This window comes from Macrobrachium rosenbergii, chromosome 37 (assembly GCF_040412425.1).
Source record: "Macrobrachium rosenbergii isolate ZJJX-2024 chromosome 37, ASM4041242v1, whole genome shotgun sequence".
In the NCBI taxonomy this organism is placed as follows: domain Eukaryota; kingdom Metazoa; phylum Arthropoda; class Malacostraca; order Decapoda; family Palaemonidae; genus Macrobrachium; species Macrobrachium rosenbergii.
Genome location: NC_089777.1, coordinates 39116617 through 39144433, shown reverse-complemented (window position 1 = coordinate 39144433; position 27817 = coordinate 39116617). Strand labels below are relative to the sequence as shown.

Sequence of the window (27817 nt, the reverse complement as noted above, 5' to 3'; positions counted from 1 at the left end):
CGTAGAATGGCCCTTTTGTCAGCCAAGATAATGTTTTCCTCAGCAGAATTGGATCACCTTATCAAGAATATATTTAAGGTGTTTGAGATATTTAGTTTCCTCAGTTGGGCCATTGGGCTGCTAGCGAGGAAGATTGAAGACTCTCCTGATCTAGCTGAAGATTTTGCCTCCGATTGGCTAGGAGTTCTTTCATGCTCAGACAGAGCAATTAGAGATGGCTCTTTAGAACTCGCCTCCCTATTTTCTATGGGCGTCCTTAAGAAGAAGGAGTTCTGGTGTTCGTTGACCTCAAAAAGGGTCTCGCCGACTCAGAAGTCGGCTCTACTTTTCGCTCCTTAAGACAAGTCTCACCTCTTTCCTCAAAACACAGTGAAGGAGATTCTTTCGGACTTGCAGAGTAAGTCCACCACTGACTTGTTGGCACAGTCCACTAGACGTCTGAAGGAGCCTGTGCCTTCCATATCAAGATCATTCTCCCCTCTTCACTCTCAACCCTTTCATGGAGGGAAAGCTAAGACCCAGCCTCGAGCTAGATCAAACTTGTGACCTCCTACGAAGTCCATTAAGAGGTCTTCCTTCAAATCCAACCCCAAGAACTGAGAAGCTAGTCCTCTGCGGCCAGGTAGGAGCCAGACTTCTACTTTATTGGAAAGAATGGGAGAGCAGAGGAGCAGACCCCTGGGTGATCAAGGTTCTCAAGGAGAGCTACTCCATTCCTTTCATAAGGACTCCTCCTTTAGTTACATCTCCAATCACCTTGACAATGTATTCAAAAGGTTCACAAAGTTTTTGGCTCTGTCAAGAAGGTGATTCCCGTCTTTACAAAGGAGCAGTGGAAGAAGTGCTAGATCCCCACTGAGAGGGTTTCTACAATCGCCTTTTTGTGGTTCTGAAGGCCTCGGGGGGGCTGGAGGCCCATTCTGGATGTCAGTTCCTTGAATGTGTTCATACTGAAGACAAAGTTTCATATGGAGACCACTCGCTCAGTCATGTCCTCAGTACAACAGGGGGACTGGATGGTCACCCTGGATATGCAGGATGCGCATTTCTCGTCCCTGTTCATCCAGACTCACGAAAATTTCTGCACTTCGTTTTTCAGGACAGGATACTACAGTTCCGGGTCCTATGCTTCAGCTTACCGACGGCTCCTCAAGTTTTCACACGAATCCTTGCTCCTCTGGGAAATTGGCTTCACCTTCTGGGAATCAACATCAACTTATATCTAGACGATTGGCTTCTCTGCTCGTCAGAGGAGGAAAAGTGCGCGGAGGACTTGAGAAGAACTCTTCGCCTGACACAGGAGTTAGGCATTCTCATAAACAAAAAGAAATCCCTTTTGACACCAACTCAGGAGATTCCCTATTTAGGGATGATACTGAACTCTCGGACTTTTCGGGCTTTCCTATCGCCCAAGAGAGTCAAAAACTGCCTTCAAACTGTCAGTCAGTTCCTTGCTCTTCCTTCCTGCTCTGCAATGCAGTGGATGAGTCTTCTGGGAACCCTCACTTCAGTAGAGCAGTTTGTGAATCTAGGCAGACTGCATCTGAGACCCCTTCAGTTTTTCCTCAAAGTGAATTGGTGCAGAAAAACCCAACCAGACTCTTTCATCTTCCTGATTACATTGGAAATCAAAGAGAATCTCTGGTGGTGGTCATGCGGAGAAAGACTTCAGGAAGGGAAGTCTCTTCTCACAGTGTGCCCAGACCTGCTATTTTATTCAGATGCCTCCAACCTAGGGTGAGGCACCCTTCTGGACAGCTGGGAAGTCCCTGGAACATGGACTACAGTACAACAGAATTCTCACATCACCGTAAAGGAACTGAGAGCAATTCACCTGGGCCTTCAGTCCTTCTCAGAATTGGTCCACGGCAAGAAGACTGTAGTACACGCGGACAATACCACGGCTCTTGCTTACATTGGTACACAGGGGGGCACTCATTCCTTCTCTCTGTACGAGACAGTGAGAGATCTCCTTCTGTGGGCGGAGGAGAACCAAGTCTCTCTTGTCACCCAGTTCATTCAAGGGAGAATGAACGTGATTGCGGACGAATTAAGCCTCCTCAAACAGGTCCTTCCAACCGAATGGACCTTAGACCCAATCTGCAACAACCTGTGGAAACAGTGGGGCAAACCCACAGTGGATCTTTCGCAACGTCGAGAAACTACCATCTTCCCCCCTTTTGCTCTCTGGTCCTGGATCCTCAAGCATGGAGCACGGACGCCATGCTTTTGGACTGGACAGACTTAGATGTGTATGCCTTCCCTCCCTTCGGAATGATCAGGGAAGTAATCAACAAGCTGTTGACGTATCAGAACACCTCCATGACCCTAGTAACCCCATTTTGGCCGAACAAGAAATGGTTTCCTGACTTGATTCGACTCCTGGTAGACTACCCAAGACTCCTTCCATAAAAACGGTCTCTGCTCAGACAACCCCACTTTCTCAAATTCCACCAAGGGTTATCCGCTTCAGCCCTGACAGGCTTCAGACTGTCAAGCACCTTGTCAGAGCAAAAGGGTTTTTGAGACAGGCTGCAGAGGCAATTGTGAGATGCAGACGAGCTGCTTCTACAAAGCTCTACCAATCAAAATGGGAAGTCTTCAGAAGGTGGTGCAGCTACCATAATGTGTCTTCTGAGACATCTATAAGCCAAATAGCCATCTTTTTGATATTCCTAAAGTCAGTCAGGAAGCAATCGACTTCTACCATCAAAGGGTATAGGTCAATGCTCAGCTTAGTTTTTAAGCACAGAGGAATGGACCTGTCTTCTAATCAAGATATCACCGACTTGATCAAATCCTTCGATACGTCCAAGAAAGAAAGTTCTTCCAACGTTTCTTGGAACTTATACGTACTGAAGTGGCTTTCAGGTCCTTAATTCAAACCTCTTTGTTCTGTTTCCCTCAGGAATCTCATGAAAAAGACTCTCTTTTTAGTGGCTCTTGCAACTGCCAGACGTATTAGCAAGTTACAGGCAATAGACAAGAGAATAGGCTTTGCGCAAGAGGATGCAGTCTGCTCTCTTTCTCTTGGTTTCCTCGCAAAGAACGAGGACCCTTCTAAACCCTGGCCTAGATCCTTCGTCATCAAGAACCTTACGGATATCGTAGGACCTGAGGAAGAAGAAAGACATCTCTGTCCAGTGAGGTGCCTCAGGTACTATCTTCAGAGGATGGAAAAGATTAGAGGACCTTCAAGCAACCTCTGGTGCTCTGTAAGAAACCCAGTTCGCCCGCTCTCCAAAAATGCCATATCGTTTTTTCTGAGAGAGTTAATATTAGATCCAGGAAGAAGACTTTCCATTACTTAAGGTTAAGGCTCAAGAAATTAGGGCAGTCACAACTTCCCTTGCTTTTAAACACAATTTGTCCCTCGCTTTTAAACACAATTTTTCCCTTTCCTCGATCCTACAGTCAACGTTCTGGAGATGCAAGTCCATATTTGCCTCACACTACCTCAAGGACATAGAAACCATGTTTGAAAATTGTAGCACTTTAGGACCTTTATCCGTGGATAGCATGGTGCTGGGAGAGGAATCATAGGGAATCTCTCTGTTCCTTTGCTATCCACTCGCCTTGACTTAAGGTTTTGAGTCGATGGGAAGCCTGGGGGTACACTGTACCTGGAGTACCCACCAGTTCGTATTTTATTATTGATAATGGTTGGGTTTTGGTTTTATTCTGTGGTGTAGATGATAGTGTTGTCATTTTGTATTCTGGTCTTTGCCCAGGGCAAGGGCATCTTTTAAAACTTTGTCAGCATACGGTGTACTTCCTCTGCTGCAAAGTTCCCACTAATGCAGTGGCGACCCTTGGCTATACTGCCACGTCCACTGCAAGTTGAGAGAAGCGCCAACCAGAGGCAGTACCTACCTGCAGCAGCTCTTTCAACAGGTAAGGAAGCAACAAACATTTATTCAATGTTAGCAACCTTTCTATTTCAAATTCATTTACTTACTTAATGCTTTGGAGTAGAGTATGTCCTTGCTCTTTCCCACCTCCTAAGAATGTGGAATCAGCTATGTAATTACTTGCTAAGTTACTTATATAAAAATGACATTTTTATGATAGTTTTATATATACTTGCCAAGTAACCACATGATCAGAGCCTGCCCTCCCCCCCCCCTTGCATGGACATTAGAGCATAAAACGAATTGAGCTCTCCGCTGGGTTGTTTCCTCGAGTCCCAGGTGGTGGGTGGGACCTTGTCACCGACACACTAACGATAACAGCGCCACTGCGCGAATTTTGAATTTTTAAGCTGCTGTAGGTTAGGGAACAATGGCTATGTAATTAATTATTTGGTAAGTATATATAAAACTTTATTTTATCATAAAAAGTCATTTTTTAAATCTGAAGGCCTGTCACTTGTATTTCAATCCACCCTTCCTCCTTCTCCCCTCTGCCTGTCTTGTTTTCTTCCTGGTTGAGATAAAGTTAGCTTATATCTTCACGCCATGAGGCGTGATCGGCCTTCAAAATAAAACAAAATAATGCTTGGCTAACTTGCTAGGATTGTCTATAATCACCTATTTTCCACCGGGGGGGTGGGGTCAGAATTTTTACGTTCTTGTCAGAATTATTCTTCGTGCCGCAGACAGTGTGAATTGGCATTAGTAATAATGTTGGGTATTTCTTGCCGACTTTCTCCTCTGCATGTACTGTGCATGTTTTCTTTTCGTGCATTATTTCATCTACAGCAAACAGAGGTGAAAGCGTTAGTCTGTATAGGAAAGAGTTTGTGTAAATGTTTTGGTTGTGCATGATGGCCACGTGTGTGTTAGCCTAGGTGTTGAGGCATGAATGTGGTTTTCTTCTCTTTTCGTTAAGAAAATAAGGAGTGACTTGATGAGAGGATGATTAATTTTTTGAAGTATCGGAAGATGCAAACGGCTGGTGAATTACATAGACAATTCGTTATGGCAGGCCATAAACCTACTGAGTCTTCCTTTTTCTTCTGGTGGTGTTCTCTTCCTCCTCCTCCATTGCTTGATAGGTTAATTTTTCTCAATTCTGTTGCTCCACCTTCTTTGGCTTCCTATGTGGTTCAGGAGAAAAATAATAGGTAATTAAGAAATATTCTTATTTTATTGGTTAGAATTTGAACATATATATTAGATATTCAGAGATACAAACAAATGGGATCAGAAATTAAATGTTCAGATGCTCCCCTTTGCCACCAGTAAGTTCAAATTTTGTTTTGCATGCCTATTCTGTACATACAGTACTGAATGTGCAGTGTATTGTGTTTTAGGATGAAAAAATTTACAGTACTGTTTTGATTTTATATCATACTGTACTTAAAAGGCATGAAGAGCACAGTAACCAACTTAAAAACAATTCAGCATACAAACGGCTGTCCAAAATGTAACTTGTTTGTAAGTAGGGCGGTGTCTGTAGTTAATTATTTGGATACTTACCTACTGATAAAGTGGAAACCCACCCAGCCTCCCCACATCTTAGTGGGTGGTTGTGAAGAATTCTGATAAGAATATAAACATTCTAACGCCACTGGTGGGAAACAGGTGATTGCAAAGACAGTCCTAGCAGGTTAGTCAAGTGTTTTGTTTTGTTGAATGCTGATTGCACGTAATGGTATGAAGATATAAGCTAACCTTAACAGTAGGTAAGCATCCAAATACAGGTTGACCATCACTAATCCGGCAATCAGTAGTCCGGCACAAATTTCGACCAGAGCAATTTCTAATGTTTCCGCACTAATTTTCAAATTTCCCGGGTCGCTGCGCTAACTCGCTCGCCGGCCGCTCCGATTTGGTGGCGCAGTGTGCTGCATCAACATAACGAATGTGGATCTTTTTCATGGATCTTTTAAAAAGTTATGCTTTACTACATTGTTTCCAATTGCGTATACTGTATTCTCATATTGCTTTTGTATTATAAATTACGATCAATATTTTGTTCTGGGAATCGATATCGCGGGGTTTATTTCGCCGCATTTAACTAAGTTGAAAATGCTTTTCTTGCTTCTAGTTAGCATAAATGAATATGGATACTTTATTTATTTGGGACATGGATATTTTTCGTTATACGAAGTGTTTTTAAGTCGTGAAATTAATTTAGCTTTTTTTTTTTTTTTTTTTTTTTTTTTTTTTTTTTTTTTTTAATATGAGACATTCGCGGGAATCGTGGGGCGTTTTGGGGGCATGTTTGTTTTGTGTAAAAAAAAAAAAATCAAGATTCCGTTCACTATTTTCTCTTGATTCCATCATAATACGAGCTTTGCATATTTATCTTTTATCGGCGTGAAAACAGTAGTAATTTGTATTCTTTCATGCCCAGTAGTCTTGATTAAAATACATTCTCTCCAGTTTTATTTACAGTCGAGTTTCATCCATGTTGCCGATGCACGATAATTTATAGTCATTAGCAGCTTGAACATTGTTTTCTTAGCTTCAGCTACAACTTACAGCTTAAAGTTACTGTAGCAGTATATTTCCCTGCCGATCTTTTCTCCAAAGTGAATAAGGGTATAGTGTAAGAAATATATCAGTCCTATTGTACAGTACTTAACGTCATTGGTAACATAACTACAGTAATTGTGTGTTACTGTATGATGGCTGAAGTACAAGCAAAACAGTTGTTATCCGATATGATTATTAGCAAAACAAGTTTCCCGTTCGGTTGTTTATGGCTGTACGCATTTACGCAAGAGTATAACGTTACTAATAATACTTTTATCATTCTCTTTTACTTTTTTAAATAGCAGATGGAATAAAGAGATGGAGGAAAAGAAGTTTCTCTATTGTAAGTTGGTCTCTCTTGCTGCCTGATTGTACCTGCTGCCTGCGCCTGCGCGAAATCTAAAAATATTTCCTAAATATTTTCGTACCGGCATTAATTGCTAACCCCATCGTAAACTTGAAATATCGTAACTCGAGCACTACCTGTATTTGATAATTGTCTTTTCTTTATTAACCAACTTGTACTGATTTATGGGATATTTTAATTCTAAGATGAGGTGCTTAGCTACTGGGTTTCGTGTATTCTAACCTAACAAATGGCTAATCCAGCAAAATGGCTAATCCGGCACCCTCCAGGTCCCAATGATGCCGGATTAGTGATGGTCAACCTGTAGTTAATTTTATCTTAAAAATTATCATATTAATTACATGATCAGTTTTTATTTGTGGAATTTTTATGTGCATGTGTTTAAAATGTAATATTAATTGCTTGATCAATTTTTCTTTTTGGGATTTTTAAGTACAAGTATTAAAAAAAAAAAATATTAATTGCATTATCAATTTTTATTTGTGGAATTTTTATGTACATGTATTAAAAAATTAATATTGATTACATGATCAATTTTTATTTGTGGAATGTCTATGAATATGTATTGAAAGAGTAATTGACAGGAAATAGACAGTGTCTTATAGTAAGCTACAGTTAAAAGTTACTTATCTTTCAATTAATTTTTTCACATTACCTAGTTTTGGAATTTGTTTTGGTAACAAAGATGTTTTCCTTCAAGTTGGAGTTGGTATGGAGTGGCCAGCATCAACTCTGGATTATTTTAACTGGCTTTCAAGAAATATAAATTGTAAGGTTTTAATATCAAATATTAAGTAATTTTAATCATATTTTTCTAATAAATTTGCTCATTTTTGCAGGTGTAAAGTTCTAAGACTTAGTGACATTGTTTCTGGAAGCCCCCCTGTGATAAAGATGATAGTTTCCTTTATTAGAAAAGGGGCTGGCCATGCAACACTTAGGGATATGCTCGGGCCCATGATTCAGAAGGTAAGTTATGTAAAGTTACATTAAACTTATTTTTATTATCAAATAGAAATTATCTTAACCATCAGGTTTATGGTTGTTCAGGTAGCTGGTATTTCATGCCTGCCAAGTGCAGTAAGAAACATATGAGACAGTATTGGAATATTTAAATTATAGTACTGTATTCTTTAATTAAAACACACACAAATAAAAAATAAAGAATGGAGAGAAGAGGAGAAAGATTAATAAATATTTTAATAATGGAAGCAGTAAAATATCACAGTAAGTACTGTATTGGACAAACAAGAATAAGCAAAGCTGTCAAAACATCATGAATGCAGGCAGACTTCAACTTTGGACCGGCCTGCTACTTCATATTTACAGTCACCACCCTACTTGAGAACATTCAGAGATACAAACAGACAGGGTCACAAATTTAAACTGTTTGAAGTGCTCCTCTTTGTCTCTCGTAAGTTCAAATTTTGCTCTTCGCGCTTATTCTGCTAGCAAGAATTTTTGCAGAGAACAGAGGAACACAAGGAAGAAGAACCTGTTCCTTTAACCCCTTTCCAGAGTATCCTGAGTATTCTCATGATTAACTACCATGATAATATTCGTTCATACTCGTAAAATATTCTCCATATTTCTGTCTTCCCAATTTAGCTTGTTCTTTGATGAATTTCCTTTCTCTATATTTCCTTTCCCCATAGGAAACGTTTAGTATGTATTTTTGTCAGTAGATGGCGGATGTGCATTGTTTACTTTGTGAACTTTCAGTGTCAGACGCTGCTCCTGCAAAATTCTCTCCAAGTTCGTAACTTTCAAAGCATGGAAAAAATACTAAATTTTGAGTGTTGCATGAATCTAAATTTTTATATGTGTAACTTACCAAGTAATTACATTGCTTATAGTTTCACGCTCCAGCAGGTTAAAAATTTTGAAATTTGCAGTAGCGCTAGTGTCAGTGTAGGTGACTAGTCCCTGCCCACTTTCAGGGTAAGAGAGGAACTTCAACAGCGAGATCCAATTGTTTTTCTGCCAGCTCTGACAGTGCTTCAGTTGTGAGCAGTCAGCTTAAATTTTGACTTTTGTCACTTTTCCTTTTGAGATTCTTCTTTGGGTGAAGTACTGGTAGCCTACGGCTTTTGTATTTGTTGGGTTCTCTTTTAGTGAGACCGTTAATTTTCAGTTTAGGACACTTTTTCTTAAATTTGACTTACATTATAACTCAGTTGTTGACTTCTTAGACTTAGCCTAGTGTGTCTGACTCTAGTGCTGGTGCTTACACTATTGCAGAAAGGCTGCAATACTAGGCTTACTAAAGAGAAATATGACTCTGACTCTAGTCAATGTGCATAGAATGTAGGGGACAAGAGTATTCAGTTGGTCAAACCTGTGACGAATGTTCAGAGTGGGATGCTAGGAAATGGAAGGTTTTGGGGTCTCACTTAGCGAAATTAGACAGACAGGAAGTGTAAGGCGGCCGTTAGAGCCGAAAAACAGACAGTAGATAGCAAGACCATAGTTAGTTCTGCTGATGACGATATTCCTGCTTTACCTTTTCTTGCTCCTGCTGTGTTACGTATTCCCAATTCTCCAACTATTCAACCTACTCCTTTACCCAGCTCTCTCGCTTCTGAACTCGACCCCCTTGCCAGCCTCGAGTTGAAACTCATACATAATTTTGGTGTCAAAATGGGGTTAATTGTGGATCTGTGACCCAGTTGGGCACCTCAGTGCTTGTCCTTATGGACAAAGTGCTAGTGTCAGTGGAGGCGGCGGCTGCTCATCCCCCCGCCGCTCCTAGGTAAAGGTCACTGGTGTACTCCCCTACATCTGGGAGCAGTCATACCTGAGGCCCAAGGGACGTCGGTGGGGTCTGCCCACAGCCAGTCGTCACCTCAGTCGGACCTGTTGCAACTTCCCAGGTCGCGGCAAAGGATAGCCATTGGTAAGTTTCTGGGATTCCCAAGAACGCTTTTCTCCACTGTATCCTGTGCGTGAGCTCAAGCGTTCCTCATCATCTCACGAGCGCCCAGTGGCACCCGAGCTCCCAAGATCAACCAACCTCCCAGCAACATCCGGATGCTCGGTAACTCCTGAGTGCCCATTAGCGCCCGTTCCTCCAGCTATGCCTGAGTGCCCTTCAGTATCTAAGCGCCCTTCAGCACCCAAGACTTCAGCTCACGGATGGACTTTGCCTTCCTTGTGACGCTCGGCACTTTCCCCAACACGTATGACACCTGATGCCAAACGCCTGACGACAATTATCCCGACACCTTCTGCGGACACGACAGACCCATCGTTAGCTCCCATTCAGTGTCAGCTGGCAGACATCTTAAATTTGCTCAAGAGAAAGCCTCCTTCTTCGGTCCAGGCCCCCCTCAAGATTTGTTTCTATCCTGTTTTGTTGGAGGATGAAAGTGAAGTTGGTGAAGTGGATCAGGGTGCCCCTCCAACAGCTTATGGAGCTTTATTGATGTACTTGCCACAGAACTTTCTATGATTCTTTTTGCCTCTGTCTCCAGCATCTCCGGCTTTGACATTTTTCATCAGTGACAAGCCTTCCGACTCCTCCAGGTTGCTGAAGGTGGTGCTTTCATCTTCTGCTAGGAAGGTTCTCAATGATCTGGACAGCTGGATCTGTGAGAAGAGAGAGCAGGGAAAGTCTTCCTTCAGCTATTCTCCCTCTCGTCTTGTGCGCTGGAGGTATTCTTCGTATGAGACTGGAGAAGATCCCTCACTGGGAGTGGCCGTCTCCTCCCAGGGAGACTTCTCAGGACTTATTGACTCGTTTAGGAGGTCAACCTTCACTGTCGCTAAGGCGATGTTCTACCCCACAGAACTCGACCACCTTTTGAGAACTTGTTAAGGATTTTTGAAGTTTTAACCTTTTTAGACTGGTCGGTTGGGCCTTAGCCCTCAAGATAAAGAATTGCTCTTCACTCCCTGAGGAAGTCGCATTGGATTGGCTGAATGTCATGTCGTGCACAGATGGGGCATCAGAGATGGCTTTCTAGAGTTAGCATCTCTCTACTCAATGGGAATACTGAAGAAGAAAGAGCTCTGGTGCTCGTTCACTATGAAGATTGTCACGGCTTCTCAGAAATCTGCCGTATTTTATAATCCTCTTAATCGCCAGCACCTCTTCCGTCAGCCTACTGTCAGCGACACTTCTTCGGAACTTCAGAAGAAAAGTGCAGATAGAAGTTTATTGACCACAACATAATATAATTAAAATTACAAGCTCTTGGATATGGTCCAAACAAGTACGTCAAAATGGACTTATAAACCTTAGAATGAAAAACACATCTAAACTAAAACACTTGAAACCATGCTATATAATATTTTCAGTGTACTGTATTTATTTTTACAATTAAAACCATAAATGCAACTAAATAAATAAAAACCTTATAACCATTTAAGCAGAACCTTAACTACAGCAACTTTCCTTTCAAAGCATAAAACTAAATATACCCTAGAAAAACAAAAATCAAAAACAAATCATAACACCCAACGTGCGAAACAACGCCTTTTAAAAATTCTCAGGACTTTTCTCATATATACGAAGACAGAATTAAATGTATTATTTTACATTGTTCTGACTTATCAAGATGGTTCGAAAATATGTTCTCAGTGCTTGTAAAATTATAATTATGTCATATATTCTGTGTTCTTGGGCAGTGCTGCACTACATGTGCCTCTGTCTGTATGGCACCACAAGTACACAAACACTCCTCCATCGGTAGACAGCCATGGCCCCTCTTACTCCACCTACCGACCTCCACCGCCAGGGAGTGAGATGATAGTCTGAAGCAGGTGAATGAAATCCTCTCATGTTCAGGGATACTGTGCTTAACCAAATAAATATCATGAACTGAGAGAGCTGTTGATGTCACGTTAGGTTATTCTAGATGATTCAAATTTCAAAATATTATGCTGCAGCTTCCCCATAGCAACTTTGACATCATGTACTCTTGCATTATTAGTCCATGTAGATATGTTCAGATGTTATACCTTTCATTCAACACAGTGTTTATCACTAACATTAGGGGGTCATCATCCATCACAGACTGCACGCAGTACATTTTAGTAAAGAACTTTCTTTGCCTACTCCGAATTAAGTCCTGCAACAGTGGGTACCTTGATTTAATATAACATAAATCGTTACAAGTAGTTTTTCTAACACCAGGTAGCAGTTTCAGTGCCCAATTATAGTTTTATTATCGGCCTTTGATCAGCGTTCAGCCAAGACTCACACCCGCACAGAATGGCAGACATTAAAGCAGCAGCAAAGATAAATGGGATGTCATTGTTTTTACTTAGAAACAAAACAAATTTATTTACATGTGCCACCCTGGACTGGGCATGAGCCCGTAACCGAGGATGACATGGAGCCATCACCAGTAAAGATTGAACCCAAATATGTGTACTGATTGCACAGATTGTTTCCTGATCCTGCTCCTGCTCCTTCCTGTTGATAACAAAAAACCTGGTTTAGCTGCATTAATTTTCATACCATACTTATTACAATATTGTTTCATTAAAGATACTTCATTTACAATGGTTATTCTGCTTGTGGCAAGAAGGACTGTATCATCCATCAAAACTAGCAAATCCAGCTGTGACAAAAAGCCATCAGGCTTACAATTTTCTGTAAGAAGCTTAATAAGTCATTCATTTACAAAATAAAACGTAAGCAGGATGTGGAACTACCCTGACGAACTCCAGATGAAGTTGTCAGAATAGCTGCTCCAGTATTGCTGTTCTTTACCCTATATACTGCGATAAGTGCCACCAGCATCACAGTCCCACACCCTGTGTGCTTCAAGACCCTGGATAACATTTTTCTGGGTACTAGATCATAGGCTTGGCTAAAATCAACACATACTACAAAAAGCTTTTTCTTTTTCTTTTTACCCAGGTCAGTCAATAATCTCAATGCTACAATATGTTCCACACAACCACGACCCCTCTGTGCACCTGCTGGTTCCCTATATGGCTTAAACCATTTCTCAAGTCGTGAGCACAAAACCATATCATATAATTTTGCCAAACAATTTATCACTGTTATACCTCTATAATTTTTTGGTTCTTCCCTACCATCTTTCTCAAAAATTGTAAACATTTTGTCAGTGGACCACAAACTAAGATATGAGGCAAACATAAATACAGCATTAAACAATGCAGCAAGAGTGATCATCCACTGCACTGGGAGCAGTTTCAGAACTCCAGGTGAAACACTGTCAGGACCAGAAACTTTGTTGGGCTTAATATTTTTAATTTGAGACTGAACTTCCTCTGGGGTTATTTGCTCATCCAATACAGGGATACTCACACATGAGCGAATATCATCCGTTAGTGCTACCTCCACTGGGTTTATTACTTCTTTGAAGAATTCCTTAAATTCCTGATCCGTGGGACGAACATCTGTTTTATTCTCACCTTGGAGCCTACCCTTCCAGTCAATAGCTTTCCAAACCTGTGAATCATCATGGTCCCTAAGGAGGTGCTCCCAGCGGTCAGTGTACTCCTCCTCCACATTTTCACTAGAATTTTTTAGATCTCTACAACACGACTTAGAGTTACTGTGCCATACTTCAGATACATTAGAGGCGAAGTCATTATGTTATCATAATTATTAGTATCCAAGTTCCTATCTAACATGAGATTGGAAAACATTTCAGTGTCAGTACCATTAAACTTTACTGGTTTTTTCACCAACTTTCCCCTCTCCTCAAACCTAATCAGTGATGCAGGGCTACCTAAGTTGTAGGCACATTTTAACCGATAATCCAAATTAACACTACTTATACACATTTGCAGGGATATTGGAGCATGATCAGATGGCAAAGTCAGCATGTGGTGCACCTGGAACAAGTCTATATTTACAACCAAAGCTGGTGATCCTATGCACACATCCAACTCAGATACCCAACTACTCTCCTGTTTATAAGTCTTATTACTAGCAAAGTATTTTTCAAAAATTTCTAAGTTATTGATAACAATTAAATTGTTGTCTTTACAAATTGTTGCCAAAACATAAGCATTATCATTAGGGGTAGTTACATCATCAGGTAGTACAATAGTCTCCTTCATCCGTACTATTGAAATCTATAACTCACAGTGACAGCTTAAAAATGAGCTTTCATCAATTAAACTTGCTGCAGAAAAACATGTGGCATATTTCACACATGTTGAGCCAGCAGCCAAATTGTCCTTTATTCCTTCAGGGGCTGGCTCATGGCAGGTAGTTATGAGCCATTTCCGCAGGCGAAAAGGAGATTGAACAATACGCTGTGGCACAGGTAATGTGTAGTCCTGCTTAATAGTAGCCCAGTAGTGATAAAAGGAACAAGTGTTTAATAAAAACTACCTGGTGTTAGCTACCTATATCACTGTATAGGCCTCAAACACTTCAAATTAACCCAGGCCTACATGGCCACAAGTACATGTTCATAGTATGATGTAAGGAAACAAAATCAGTGAATATCCATAAAATAGTAGTAATGTATTAAAATATTCATACAATAATGTTGTCTTAAAGGAGTTACTCACCAATGCTTCTCCACTCAATTAAGACAAAACTAAATGGATATCCAAACTGTATATTTCTACACATTTCATAACCTCTGTTTACCCGGTCTATACCCAAGCTCCAGGTAAAGGTAATGTAGCCTAGGCTATAGGATACATTAGTTGGTACATGAATAAAATCAATAATTATTGGAATTATCATACCACAAAGGTATAAAATCAGTATCTCTAAGTTTTTAAAATTTTTGGCAAAGCTCACCATTACAAAAAAGTACTTTTGTGATCCCTTAGGAAAAGTACAAACATCACAACAAATTCTCAACGCTTGTGACGTCACTATTGGCAGAGTAATACCCATTAAAAATAGATCCAATTGAATGTATTCCTTTAACATTGGAAAGAACCCAAATATTAAGGATAATGGGAACTGTCGATATCACAAAACCATTGGTTTAATTATAAAATAATGCAAAGGGAATGCTGTACTGGCCTTTAGTAAACACCAAGACTCATAAGTCAAGCATGATTGGGAAATATAACCACGACTATGTTCCGTAAACAAGAGGTTAGGCTACCCCACTTTACCCTTACGGTAGCTTCAGATTATCTAATAATTTTAAAAGGGTGTTGCATAATAAGTTTCAATAACAAAATAGCCTAATGTTATTGTCTTTATGCTAATTCTCACTGTGTTAAACAAGAAAAAATAGCACTGCAATTGCAGCATAGCCTAGTGATCTACTTCTAACTGCTGTCCTTGCAAGAGGCTTACTGGTTCACAATTTAAACAGATATAGTCCTGACTCTTAGAATTTTAAGAAACTAAAACTTTTCACTGGGTCTTAAAACTAAGTACTTGGCTTGACTCGTATTTTATAAGGTGAAAAAATGCATAGTCGAACGCGGTTTCTGTAGCACAGCCTGGGGACTTGTGAACTCTTGGACAAATCAGAGTGCAATGAAGTTGGCTGGAACAGGCTGTTGCCACATCTGTGTAAGACATTGAGCCAAGTTAGTCGTTGTAGGACAGGAGATAGAGGCCGCCTGTCCTGAGTCCTTTATATTCAGTCACTGTGCCAACAAGCACTATTCTGGGCGAGACCAACTATAAGAGAATTCTTTGTAATTGGTTGGTCTGTCTTATGGAGCCCTGGGGTGACCATGAGTGTAACTCCTTTGAGGAGGAACAACGGCTACGCTATCAAAGATAGTCTATTTTGCTTTCTTGAAGAATGGGTTTTCACCTATGGCATTGTGGATTTTATTTAGCAATGAATACAGTAGCACCTCAACTTAATAGTAGACACTTTAGGAGTATGGCTTTCTGATAAGTAACAAAATCCATCAAGTGACATAGACCCTATGTCTGCACTTTAATATTTTCTAGACTTCTGAAAGCTAACAGCAATTCCACATAGATCCTAACTTAAACTAACCTGTACTTCACATTTAACATTCGGTTTAAAGGATTAAGTTAAAAATGTAAGACATCTAAAATGGTAGCTAAGTAAAAAATAATTATGGTAATGTAGCCAATAAGTAAAGAAGTCCGTTAGGTTGAGGTCCATTAAGTGAGGTGTTACTTTAACCTGTAGATTACATAACATAAATATTGCAACATAATATCAGTCTTACTGTACACGAGAAAAAGGAATGTATTCATAAATATAAACAATGCATCTACTTCACAAATGCAGAAGACAGTGTAAAAATAGTGACTTCCTTTTAATCTTACTACTGTTTTCTTGATGGGGTTATGGCTAAACTTAACACAGGCAGTCCCCGGTTATTGGCAGGGGTTCCATTCTGACGGCATGACACCGAAAATTGCTGATTTTCGTCGCTAGACAAGCACCGTAAAACTGGATCACCAATAACTGTGGACTGCCTGTAGTGTTATTCTGCCTGTCACTTAGACATTCGCTACTGATAGAAGTATGTCTTGTTTACCACAATGTTTGGATCATTGATTTTTACTATTTTTTTAATGTAGCTTATAGCAAAATGCAATATTTATTAACCCTTAAACGCCAAGCCTCTATTTATGAAAGCGTCTGCCGTATGCCGGCGGCGTTCAGGAGTTAGCACCGAAGTGGGAAAAAAGTTTTATTCAAAAAATCACAGCACGCTTAGTTTTAAAGATTAAGAATTCATTTTTGGCTCCTTTTTTTGACATTGCCTGAAGTTTAGTATGCAACCATCAGAAATTACAAAAAATATCATTATCATATATAAATATTGAAATATATGACAGCATAAAAAAAAATTTCTTATATAATTACATACAAATCGCACTGTGAGCAAAACAGTTAAAGCTAATGAGTTATTTTTTTTCTTTGTATTGTACACTAAATTACGATGATTTTGGTATATAACAAATTGTAAACCGATCAAAGTAACAGAGAAAATATTATCACAAAATGATGCATGAATTCATAACGAGCGGACGTAAAAAAGTTTTTTCAAAAATTCACCATAAATCGAAATATTGTGCAAGAGACATCCCGTTTGTTGCAAAATGAAGGTAATTGATTGAATATTACTAGACTGCAAGTGTTTTAGCTTACAATTGCAGTTTTCGACCATTTCGGTCATGTTAAAGTTGACCGAAGGTCGAATTTTTTCTATTTATTGTGATTTATATATGAAAATATTTCAAAACTGATAAAAGCTACAAACATGAGTTATTTTTTGTTGTATTCTACATGAAATTGCACACATTTTCATATATAAAACTTTATGTAACGACTAATATAAAACGGTGCAAACATTACGACAAAAGTGACGAAAGAATTTCTGAGATGTTCGGCCGAGTTACTGCGCGGACGTAAGGAAAAAGTTTTTCAAAAATTCACCATATATCAAAATATTGTGCTAGAGACTTCCAATTTGTTGCAAAATGAAGGGAAATGATTGAATATTACTAGAATGTAAGAGTTTTAGCTTACAATTGCATTTTTCTACCATTTTGGTCGAGTCAAAGTTGACCGAAGGTTGAAATTTTGGCACGTCTTGATTTATATGAAAATATTTCAAAACTGATAGAAGCTACAACCATGAGTTATTCTTTGTTGTATTCTACATGAAATTGCACACATTTTCATATATAAAACTTTATGTAACGACTAATATAAAATGGTGCAAACATTACGATAAAGTGACGAAAGAATTTCTGAGATGTTCGGCAGAGTTACCGCGCGCGGATGTAAGGAAAAAGTTTTTTTCAAAAATTCAGCATAAATCGAAATATTGTACTAGAGACTTCCAATTTGTTGCAAAATGAAGGTAAATGATTGAATATTACTAGAATGTAAGAATTTTAACTTATAATTGCATTTTTCGACCATTTCGGTCGAGTCAAAGTTGACCAAAGGTTGAAATTTTGACACATCGTGATTTATATGAAAATATTTCAAAACTGATAGAAGCTACAACCATGAGTTATCTTTTGTTGTATTCTACATGAAATTGCACACATTTTCATATATAAAACTTTATGTAACGACTATTATAAAACGGTGCAAACATTACGACAAAGTGACGAAAGAATTTCTGAGATGTTCGGCCGAGTTACCGCACACGGACGTAAGGAAAAAGGTTTTTTCAAAAATTCACCATAAATCGAAATATTGTGCTAGAGACTTCCAATTTGTTGCAAAATGAAGGTAAATGATTGAATATTACTAGAATGTAAGATTTTTAGCTTACAATTGCGTTTTTCGACCATTTCGGTCGAGTCAAAGTTGACCAAAGGTTGAAATTTTGACATCGTGATTTATATGAAAATATTTCCAAACTGATAAAAGCTACAACCATAGGTTGTTTTTTGTTGTATTTTACATGAAATTGCACACATTTTCATATATAAAACTTTATGTAACGGCTAATATAAAATGGTGCAAAAATTACGACAAAATGACGAAAGAATTTCTGAAATTTTTGGCCGAGTTACTGCGCGGACTTAAGGAATTTTTTTTTTCCTTCTTCTTCTTCAAAATTCACCATAAATCGAAATATTGTACTAGAGACTTCCAATTTGTTGCAAAATGAAGGTAAATGATTGGATATTACTAGAATGTAAGAGTTTTAGCTTACAATTGCGTTTTTCGACCATTTCGGTCAAGTCAAAGTTGACCAAAGGTTGAAATTTTTTGTAGTCAACGTACGGTACGTCCGCTCGTCACCCGACAGACAATTTTAGTCGACTTACGATACGTCCAGTCGGCATTTAAGGGTTAAATGAGTGGATGTTGTACAATATATGCACAATATCTTTGGAAGTTATAATTGGAAGAACAACAGCACTGTTTCAGTTGAAAGAGGTTGCTAGGCATGTGGTAAGAAATAGTATCATATTACTGAATAAAAAAATATAATAAGTGTATATAAATAAATTAATGTTACTTTGAACTTTGGCAATCCAGCCATTAGCGTAGTAGCCACCATTTGACATTAATAATTTTTATCATAATTCATTTTCTATGTAGGTATCAATAATAACAGCACTCAAGGAGGATCTAGCAAGCTGATAAACACTTCATCCAAATTTCTGTTTATGTGCACACTGAAATTCTTTATTAAGCCCAGCACAAACACACAAAGTTTTGGATGAAATGCTTATCAGATTTTTAATGTGGAGATATTAGTGTGAGTATATAATGGTACATACTCTCTCAGCACAAAACCAGCAGACAAACAAACACAGCACACGTAGGGTACTTTGATTTTCTGTTATGCATGTATGCTGTATACATGCAACATGCACACATCACACAGGCATAATAGGAAATCAAAGTACAGTACCCTATGTACCACATTTACTGTGTGCTGTGTTTGTCTGCTGGTTTTGTGCTGAGAGAGTATGTACCATCATATACTCACACTAATATCTCCACATTAAAAATCTGATAAGCATTTCATCCAAAACTTTGTGTTTGTGCTGTGCTTATTAAAGAAGTCAGTGTGCACATAAACAAAAATTTGGATCAAGTGTGTATTAGCATTCTTTATGAAAATTTACAAAACCCTTACACTATCCAAAATACATTGTAAGCTACTTGAACTTAGTCAATCACATATATCGTTCAATGAAGCCTTGAGTAAATAATGCACTATATTTACTGATTAGCACAGTTTTACTAAATTTAAACTTGATATAAAATAATAATACACAGTGCAAAAGAGACAGAAAGAGTAAACCGACAGACTAACAAACATTCAAACAATTGTTTTTAATACTTAAAAGAAAGAAGACAGAACTTTCAGATTTTGTCATGATTGCTATACCAAACATGTTACTGGTTAATGGGCTGAACATTTTGATGTAATTTTAGTGATTTACACTACAGTACTAATATAGCCTACTTAACACACACACACACACACACACACACACACACACACACACAGAGAGAGAGAGGAGCTGACTGACTGACAGGCACACACACAGACATTAGGTATATAGATGTATGGGCACGCTACAGTTACCCTAGCTAGGCTAGTACTGTACAGAAGTGCCCTACAGGAAGGTTCATTGGAAAGTTTGTTTTTTATTAGTTTCAGAGTAATTAGTAGCATTATGCAAAGAAGTTGAAGGGAAAATGGAAGGTAATAGAATTAGGACTTGTTGAAAACGGGATTTATGGGAGGTGAAAATGGACAAAATTAGCTACGTAATGAACTGCTATAAATTACTTAGCCTCAGCCCCTTCAGCTTATTAAACAGAAGATTTACTGTATTTATATATTAGAAATGGATGGTAATACAGATGTAAATAAACTGTAGACATTTTACAAGGAGATCTATCTTTAGGATTTGCTGTTGTGGATAACTGGCCCTAACAGCTTAGTAAGAGTCCTGGCTTTGCAAAGTGTAATGTAATTTTCTCTGGATTCTTATAGGTTGTTGATGACCATACAATGCAAATCAACACAAACCCTGTGGAAATATATAAGACTTGGATCAATCATTTGGAAATGCATTCAGGACAAGCCAGGTTTGTAATATATATAATTTAAAACTTAGTTTTGCCTCGTTTCTCAGTTTCATCTAAACTCTGTCTGGTATTCTCTCAGTATTTCTAGCATGGTACCAGTTAAGCTGAAGCTTAACTGACAAATATTTCTTGATATAGTGATATATTCTCTTATTTATAAAGGGCTTGTGTGACTGTTTAATCAAAAGCTGTTGGATATGAAGAAAGTTGGTATCTGCATGGGGGGGAAAAATTGTATAAATTTTACCGGTTGGTTACTAACAATAGAATTATTAAGCTGAATCCACTGAAGACATTTGAAGTAGCTTTTATCTTGAATTTGTCACATTTTTATTAGTTTAAAGAATATACTCATCCAGATTTTTTATGTGCATACAAGATGTTATGTGTATTATCTTTACAGTGGGCTGCCATATACAGTAGATCAGGAACAGGCCTTACAGTACCCTGAAGTTCAGAAGAGGTTGGCACAAGCAATTACCACATTGAAGGAAGTAACACTAGCATTTTGTCAGCAGATCACCAGCAATAGGGACCTTATTCCTTATGCTATGCTATACATGGCTCGCGTCATGAGATCAGCTTTGCAACGTAGATTCCCACATATTCCAGAAAAGGAAATTTTAAAGGTTTGTTGTATTGTTTGGTAAGAGATGAGCTTGCTTTTGTAGCTTATAGCACATGACTGGTTATCTTATAAAAATAAGACTGGAGTTATTAAAAGACTCCAGTAAAGATTTTGAGGACTTTAAATTGACATTGCTGCATCACCCCTAATACAAAAATACACATGTATTAACATGTTGTGAATTTACATTATTGGTTAACATGTGAATTTACATTATTGGTGATAGTTTAGAATTTTATACAAGTAACTTACCCAGTAATTACATAGCTGTTAGTTATCCATGTACGGCAGCCTAAATTCAAATTTCGCAGGTAGCGCTTCGATTGCTCAGTGTAGGTGCACAGTACCTCCCCCTAACAGCATCACAGTAAACCCCCTGTATTCGCGGGGATGCGTACTGCAAAGAGCTAAAATCTCAGAATAATTAAAACCCCTCTAAAAACACTTAGAACCATCTATTTTGATAGTTTAAAGACAAAACCCTCTAAAAATGCTTATACCTGAGTATTTTAATAGTATCATGACAAAAAGTTCATTTAGTCATGAAAATATGAAAATACAGTAGTCATACTCGAACTTACCGCGAGGTTAGGTTCCAGAACCCCTCGCGCAGGGTGAATGTTCACGTAAGTTTGGCATGGTCTCTAAAAATGCTAATAAATGCTTGTTTCTAAAGTTTAAACACTAAATATGATCCTAATCATGCTCCCAAATTATTAACTTTTAAATGAAATTAAAGCTACTGTAATTTCATTTAAAAGTTAGCTTAATACATTACCCTTAAAAAAGAGAAATAAATGGTTGACATAAAAATTGAGAGTTGGAAGAGAATTTTCTCTCTCTCTCTCTCTCTCTCTCTCTCTCTCTCTCTCTCTCTCTCTCTCTCTCTCTCTCTCTCTCTCTCTCTCTCTCTCCCCTTCCAACTGATCTATTTTTAGAATTGTCTCAACCTCTTTTTAACAACTTTATTCTGCGTCTTTTTCTCTTTGTTCTGAAATGCTTTTTCATGAACAAACAGTATTTTATATTTTGACTAATACAACTCTTAGTTATTATGTCTGTGTATTAGAACGTATTTGCACCACTAGCGCATTTACACTCCGTAGACGATACAGGTCAAATAGATCAATTTAAACTATCTGCTGTACAGGTAAAGACGCACAGAGAATTAATAAGTTGTAAAAATGTGTGAGCGCTAACTATGAACGAGAGAGAGAGAGAGAAGGGTTGTCCTTTCTTAAGAGAGTGAAATTATTTATCAATTACAGTATTACGGAGACTGAGAGAATAACACATGAGAGAGAGATATTGTCCTTACTTGAAATATCATGTTATATTATTTATGAATTATTACAGAGAGAGAGAGTGAGTTATTCTTAAGTTAGATGTCAAAAGATGGAAATTCAGTATTAGACTAACTTTTAAATGAAATTAAAGTTACTGTATTTTCATTTAAAAGTTAGCGTAATACATTACCATTAAAAAAAAATAAATAAATGGTTGACTTAAGAATATAGGAGTGTGTGACTCTCTCCCCCATTCCACCGATCTATTTTTAGAAGTCTTCTCCACCTCGTTTTTAAAAACTTTATTCTGTCACTTTCTCTTTGTTCTGAAATGCTCTGTCTCTATGTTTTAGAATGGCACATTTACAGTTTGTAAACGGTACAGGTAAAATTAAATCAATTCAAAATTATCTACTGTACAGTTAAAGACATACAGAGAAACAGTGCTGTAATATGTATTGTAGATTATTTGGGGCTTCTGGCCCCTCAGCGTGAGACATAATCTCCTCAAATACTCAAGTTTCTCACGGGAGAGAGGGAAACGCGTGCTTCCTTGATATCTTTATTCCTCTCACAAAAAAATTCAAATTTCAAACAGCTTGGGGAGAACGCAACAGGTTCCACAGTTCTTTTTTATAATTCCCAGATCACTCAAAAATTCACAATAATGGTACAAACAAGATACAAAACACAATTGGTACGTCAATTTACAATTTCAATATAAAAAATAGCAAGAAACTTTGAAAAGAAAGGGCATAAATACGACAGAGCACAGGGTGTGGGTGACAAGGCACAGGGAATGGGGAAACTTCTAAAGGCATCATCCTAATAAAGGGGAAAACAATATTTGTTTTACAACACAAACACCATATACCTGATTAAACACACTCCACAATTGTCATACAAGTAAAGTTTAGCAATACTCAGCAAATCTACCTAAACTTCCACATATTGATACAATGTAAACAAATAGGGAGCGTTCTTTTAGACGCTAAACATACATTTTAACAAATGTAAACACAAGATCGAGAGCATTCTTTTGGACAAAAACATACATTTAACACGTAGGTTGGCTAACTTTGAACGAGAGAGAGAAATCTTATTAATATTTGAAAATTAGTACTTATTATTAGGTAAAAAGTTTATTTATCATACAAATAAACATTCCTTTATACATGTACCATAAAAATTCATCTCACTAAAAGAGAGAGAGAGAAATGATTACTTTTAATAATATTTAATGTTGATTAATTTACACATAAAAGCTTGAAAACTTATAAATTACATAAAAAATTAAACAAACACTTTTGCAGGGTTTCTCAGTGTTCGCAAATGTTCGCGTGTCTGTGAAAAACTCATGTATGACCATTAGTTAAGTTCCAATGAAAAATTCGTGTCAGTGAATTCGTGCGACTCGAATCGCGCAAGTTCGGGGTATTACTGTACAGTAATTAGTGAATATTTCTCAGTGAAAAATACCACAAATTGGCGAATTTTCCACGAGTAATGTGTACAGTGACCCCTCGTTTATCGTGGGAGATAGGTTCCAAGACCAGCCGCGATAATTGAAATTCCGCGAAGTACGAACAGCATATTTATTTATTTAATGAAAGAAGCGACCTTGTATTTATTTTATTATTTACTATATACATATATATTTAAAGGCTTTATAAACCCTCCCCACATTCTTATAAACCTTTCCCACACTGTTATAAACACTTCCTATCCACTTAAACACTGTATTACTATTTTGATCTGTTATCACCGTAATATGCATAAAAAAAAAAAGATCGTCCCATATTTGTAATGTTTACGTTCTGAGAATCAGCTGACTGAAGCTGCTCACTACTACCGATAGAATTAGGAAAATAATTTTTTAGTTGCTAAAAGAAACAAATTTATCATTGAAATTATTTTTAATTTTGTACATAAAAGTTTATGATACAGTAATTCATATTTCATTGAGAGAGAGAGAGAGAGAGAGAGAGACTCTGGTGTGTACTACAGCTTGGGACAAGACTAAGTCTTGACTTGACAAGCTGGGGATGAGAAAGTATACAGTATCCTTGAGTTTCTTACAGATGAAATTTGGATTTTAATTATTTTTACAGTGATTAAAGATGAAACATCAACAGTGATAAGATATTCTCTTGTGCACTGTTATATGTGTGATAATCATAGATTCAACTACTAAACTTGTACTGAAGCACAGTTCAGTAAATCAGAGAAAGAAAAAAATATGGCATCATGCACCTACAGTAAAAACAGTTACCGATGTCGGGACAATGGTTTTTTATACTTATATATTACAATAATAATAGATCAATATAGTTTATTCTGTAAGTGAAATAAAGTTTTATTGAAAAATTTTTTTTTTAAGATATGCATCATGAGAGAGAGAGGTTGAACTGGGGTGTTGATGTACATACATCAGTATAGGCATCACTTTCCAGTTTTTTTTTTTTTTTTTTTTTTTTTTTTTTTTTTTTTTTTTTTTTTTTTTTTTGAGTTACAAGTGCAAATATGTTTTTTTCCGTTAATATATATTAAAAACTCTGCAAAGTCGTGAATTCGCGATAATCGAATCGCGAAGTAGCGAGGGGTCACGTTACATACATTCCACACAGAAATCTGCGAATAGTGAGACTGCGAATACAGGGGGTTTACTGTACAAGAAACGACTTAGCTAACCACCTCATTCTGTTTTCTGCCGTACTCGACGAAACATCGAGTGCTTACAGCAGCTTATTCTTATTTTCCGGTTATATCACCCGATTTCGGTAGTATTACACAACCACCAGAACACGTATTTCATAGCCTTCAAGCAGAAATATTTCAGGATGAGCCGTGTCTTTTTTTATTACCTTGATTCAGATTCATCAAGAAACCAGCTACTTGCAAGTTGCTGGTAATAATTACCTTAAAAGTAATTCTTGAATGTTATGCCATTCCATTGGGCCAAAAACTTTTGCATTCATGATTTGTTTACCGGGCATAGGCCATGCCCAGGTATGGTAAATGATTGCCTTAAAAGTAATTTTTGAACGATATGTCATTCCTTTAGGCCAAACTTTCGCTTTTAGGATTTGTTTACTGGCCATAGGCTATTCACAAGCCGCTAGTAAATAATTGCCTTAGAGTAATTCTTGAATGTTATGGCCAAACATTTGTAATTTATGTTTTGCTTATCGGGCTTAGGCTTTTCGCAAGCCTCCGGTAAATAATTATTTTAAAGTAATTCTTAAATGTTATGCCATTCCATTAGGCCAAAACATTTGCAATGTGTTTTGTTTTTCGGGCCTAGGCTTCTAGCAAGCCGCCCATAAATAATTGCCTTAAAAGTAATTCTTCAATGTTACGCTATCCCAGTAAGCCAAAATGTTTGTAATTTATGATTTGTTTACCAGGCCTGGGCTACTTACCACACTTTCCTTTGAAGAGAACTGAAAAGTGTAGGGGATGGAATGTAGTAAGGAGAGAATGGTGCATAGTTCAGCTTCGGTGAGTCTTAGAAGGAAACGTTCTTGACAGCTGGGAATCGGCTATTGGTTCTTGCTTTGGCAGTACTCTGAAACGTTTCAGAGAAGGTTCACATGTCCCCAGCGTATGGAGGTACTTCTGGTGTCACGCAATCATGAACGTTCCACGTCTTTAGCTCCTAGCCTCCAGCTTGCATGGCAGTGTGGACTGGAGTGCTGGCCACTTGCCTCCACTTACCTCCCGCTTCCTCCCTCCACCGCACGCACAGGAGCGCCCGCCACCTGCCTCCTTCCACCTCCCAGGCCCAGCTCAGAGCACGCAGCATTAGCTCCAGCTCATGTTCACCTGGCGCCAATTCTCTCCTGCTGCTAGCCCTCTTATATTATTCACTTGTCCCCGCGCCTGCTCCCTCGCTTCCTTCCCATGCCTTTGCCAGCCTTACATTTAAGTTACCATGAATTTAACCTTGTAAGAGTGAAGTGTTGTGCAATGGAGGGGGTGGCTACTCATCCCCCGATGCTCCTAGATGAAGGTCCCTGTCCAGCTCCCCTGCACTGGGGAGAAGACATACTGAAGGTCCAAGGGAAGCTGGGTGTTTACATACGGGTAGTTGCTGAAAAATTTTCCTAGCCTAACCCGTCCAAGAATGATTCACTTATGCAGTCCACCCAACTGTTCATGTTGTTCTTTTGTCACTATGCAACCCAGCTTACGACAACAAAAACCACAAAACAGGCTTACAGCCCATCTTTACCGACCTGGCCTTCAGAGAGCTCTTTCTACCTTGCCACCATTTTTTCAACACTCCCTCCCGCTTTTTGTTTACCTTTTTCTCCCTTCCGCCATTCCCGTCCTATGACATCACAACAAGAACAGATACTTTTTAAACATAAAGAATGGTTTGTTATAAAAACGTCTTATAAAATTAAACGTGCCTTTTATGCATTTTGTAGCGCCCATACCATTTCACTAATGCAGAAAATAAAAATAAAGTAATGACTAACTTATAAAACTAACATACTGTATAATCACACTTATCTCCCCCTCCTTCCCCTCCAGCCTTTTCTTATCCTAATCCCCTCTAATCTCCATTAGTCTCCAATTCTTTACCCTCTACGTAATTTCCAATACTTTCCCCTGAAACTCCAGCTTTGGTCAATACATCAGATATTTGATGCTTTCCTTTTATCCATCTCACCTCACTTATTTCTCCAGATTATATTGTTTCTCTTATTGCTGCAATATCAGTTTTTAATCTCTTACTACTTACTCCAGTACTTGATGTTATTGCAGTCATTAGGGTTTTACTATCAGTTTTTACCAGTGCTTCTAATTTTCTCCCTCCTAATATCTCTTCCCACAAGTGTTTGAAATATATCAATCCTTCTATGGCTGCCCCCCACACTCAGAGCTGCTGCTTCAATAGTGGACTTTGCTACTCTTGTGGATTTTCTGGATTTCCACCGTATGGGACTTATCCTCTTACCATCTGTCAATGATATCACATAACCTAATTGAGTATGACCATCTTCAATATTCCCGAATGAAGCTTCTGCATAGGCTTCCCAATAAATCTTTTCTTCTTCTAACTCACTTATTATCACTTCTCCCATTATGCTCTTAGTTTTTCTCACTATTTTAATCAGCTTTCTCATATCTTGAGTCGTTCCTTCTTTAAAAGCTTTACTTAATTCACTAACATCATATGATATTTCTGACATGGTATGTAGCGATACCCAATTCAGCTATCCTACCACTGATCTGTATTCTGCTAACTCCCTTTGTCCTAGTACTCTATTACCTGTGAATCTTCTAGCTTCTGGTTTTCTTATAGAATTGATATACTCTACTGCCACTGATTAAGGCAAATTCCATTTTCGTTATGCTCTACTATTACTCCTATATATTTAAAACTTTTACTTTCTTGTTCTCCTACTTGCAATTTTCCTTTCAATAACCCAATTGTTTCTTTTAAAAATCCTTCAGTTCCTCCATAGCAAAAATCATCTACATGTGTACATAAAATACCGTTCAATTTATTGTCTTTCTTCCAAAAGAATATATTACTGTAGGTTCTAATCTTCTCCTCTTGCCTTTAAGCTCCTCCACCACTTTTACCACCTTACAGTACCATGCCTTTGCTGCATCCTTGAGCC

General features: G+C 38.0%; 1 protein-coding gene across 2 annotated transcripts in view; it reads left to right on the top strand.

The window, feature by feature from the left end:
• The window catches only part of LOC136825509 (ras GTPase-activating-like protein IQGAP1), a 235338-nt gene that overhangs the window by 115805 nt on the left and 91716 nt on the right, over positions 1 to 27817 (top strand). For both annotated transcript variants that reach the window (XM_067082078.1, XM_067082077.1), the window contains exons 23-25: positions 7629 to 7758; positions 20173 to 20267; positions 20671 to 20896. In XM_067082078.1, coding sequence (XP_066938179.1) covers positions 7629 to 7758; positions 20173 to 20267; positions 20671 to 20896 — 451 coding nt within the window. The remainder of the gene's footprint in view (positions 1 to 7628; positions 7759 to 20172; positions 20268 to 20670; positions 20897 to 27817) is intronic.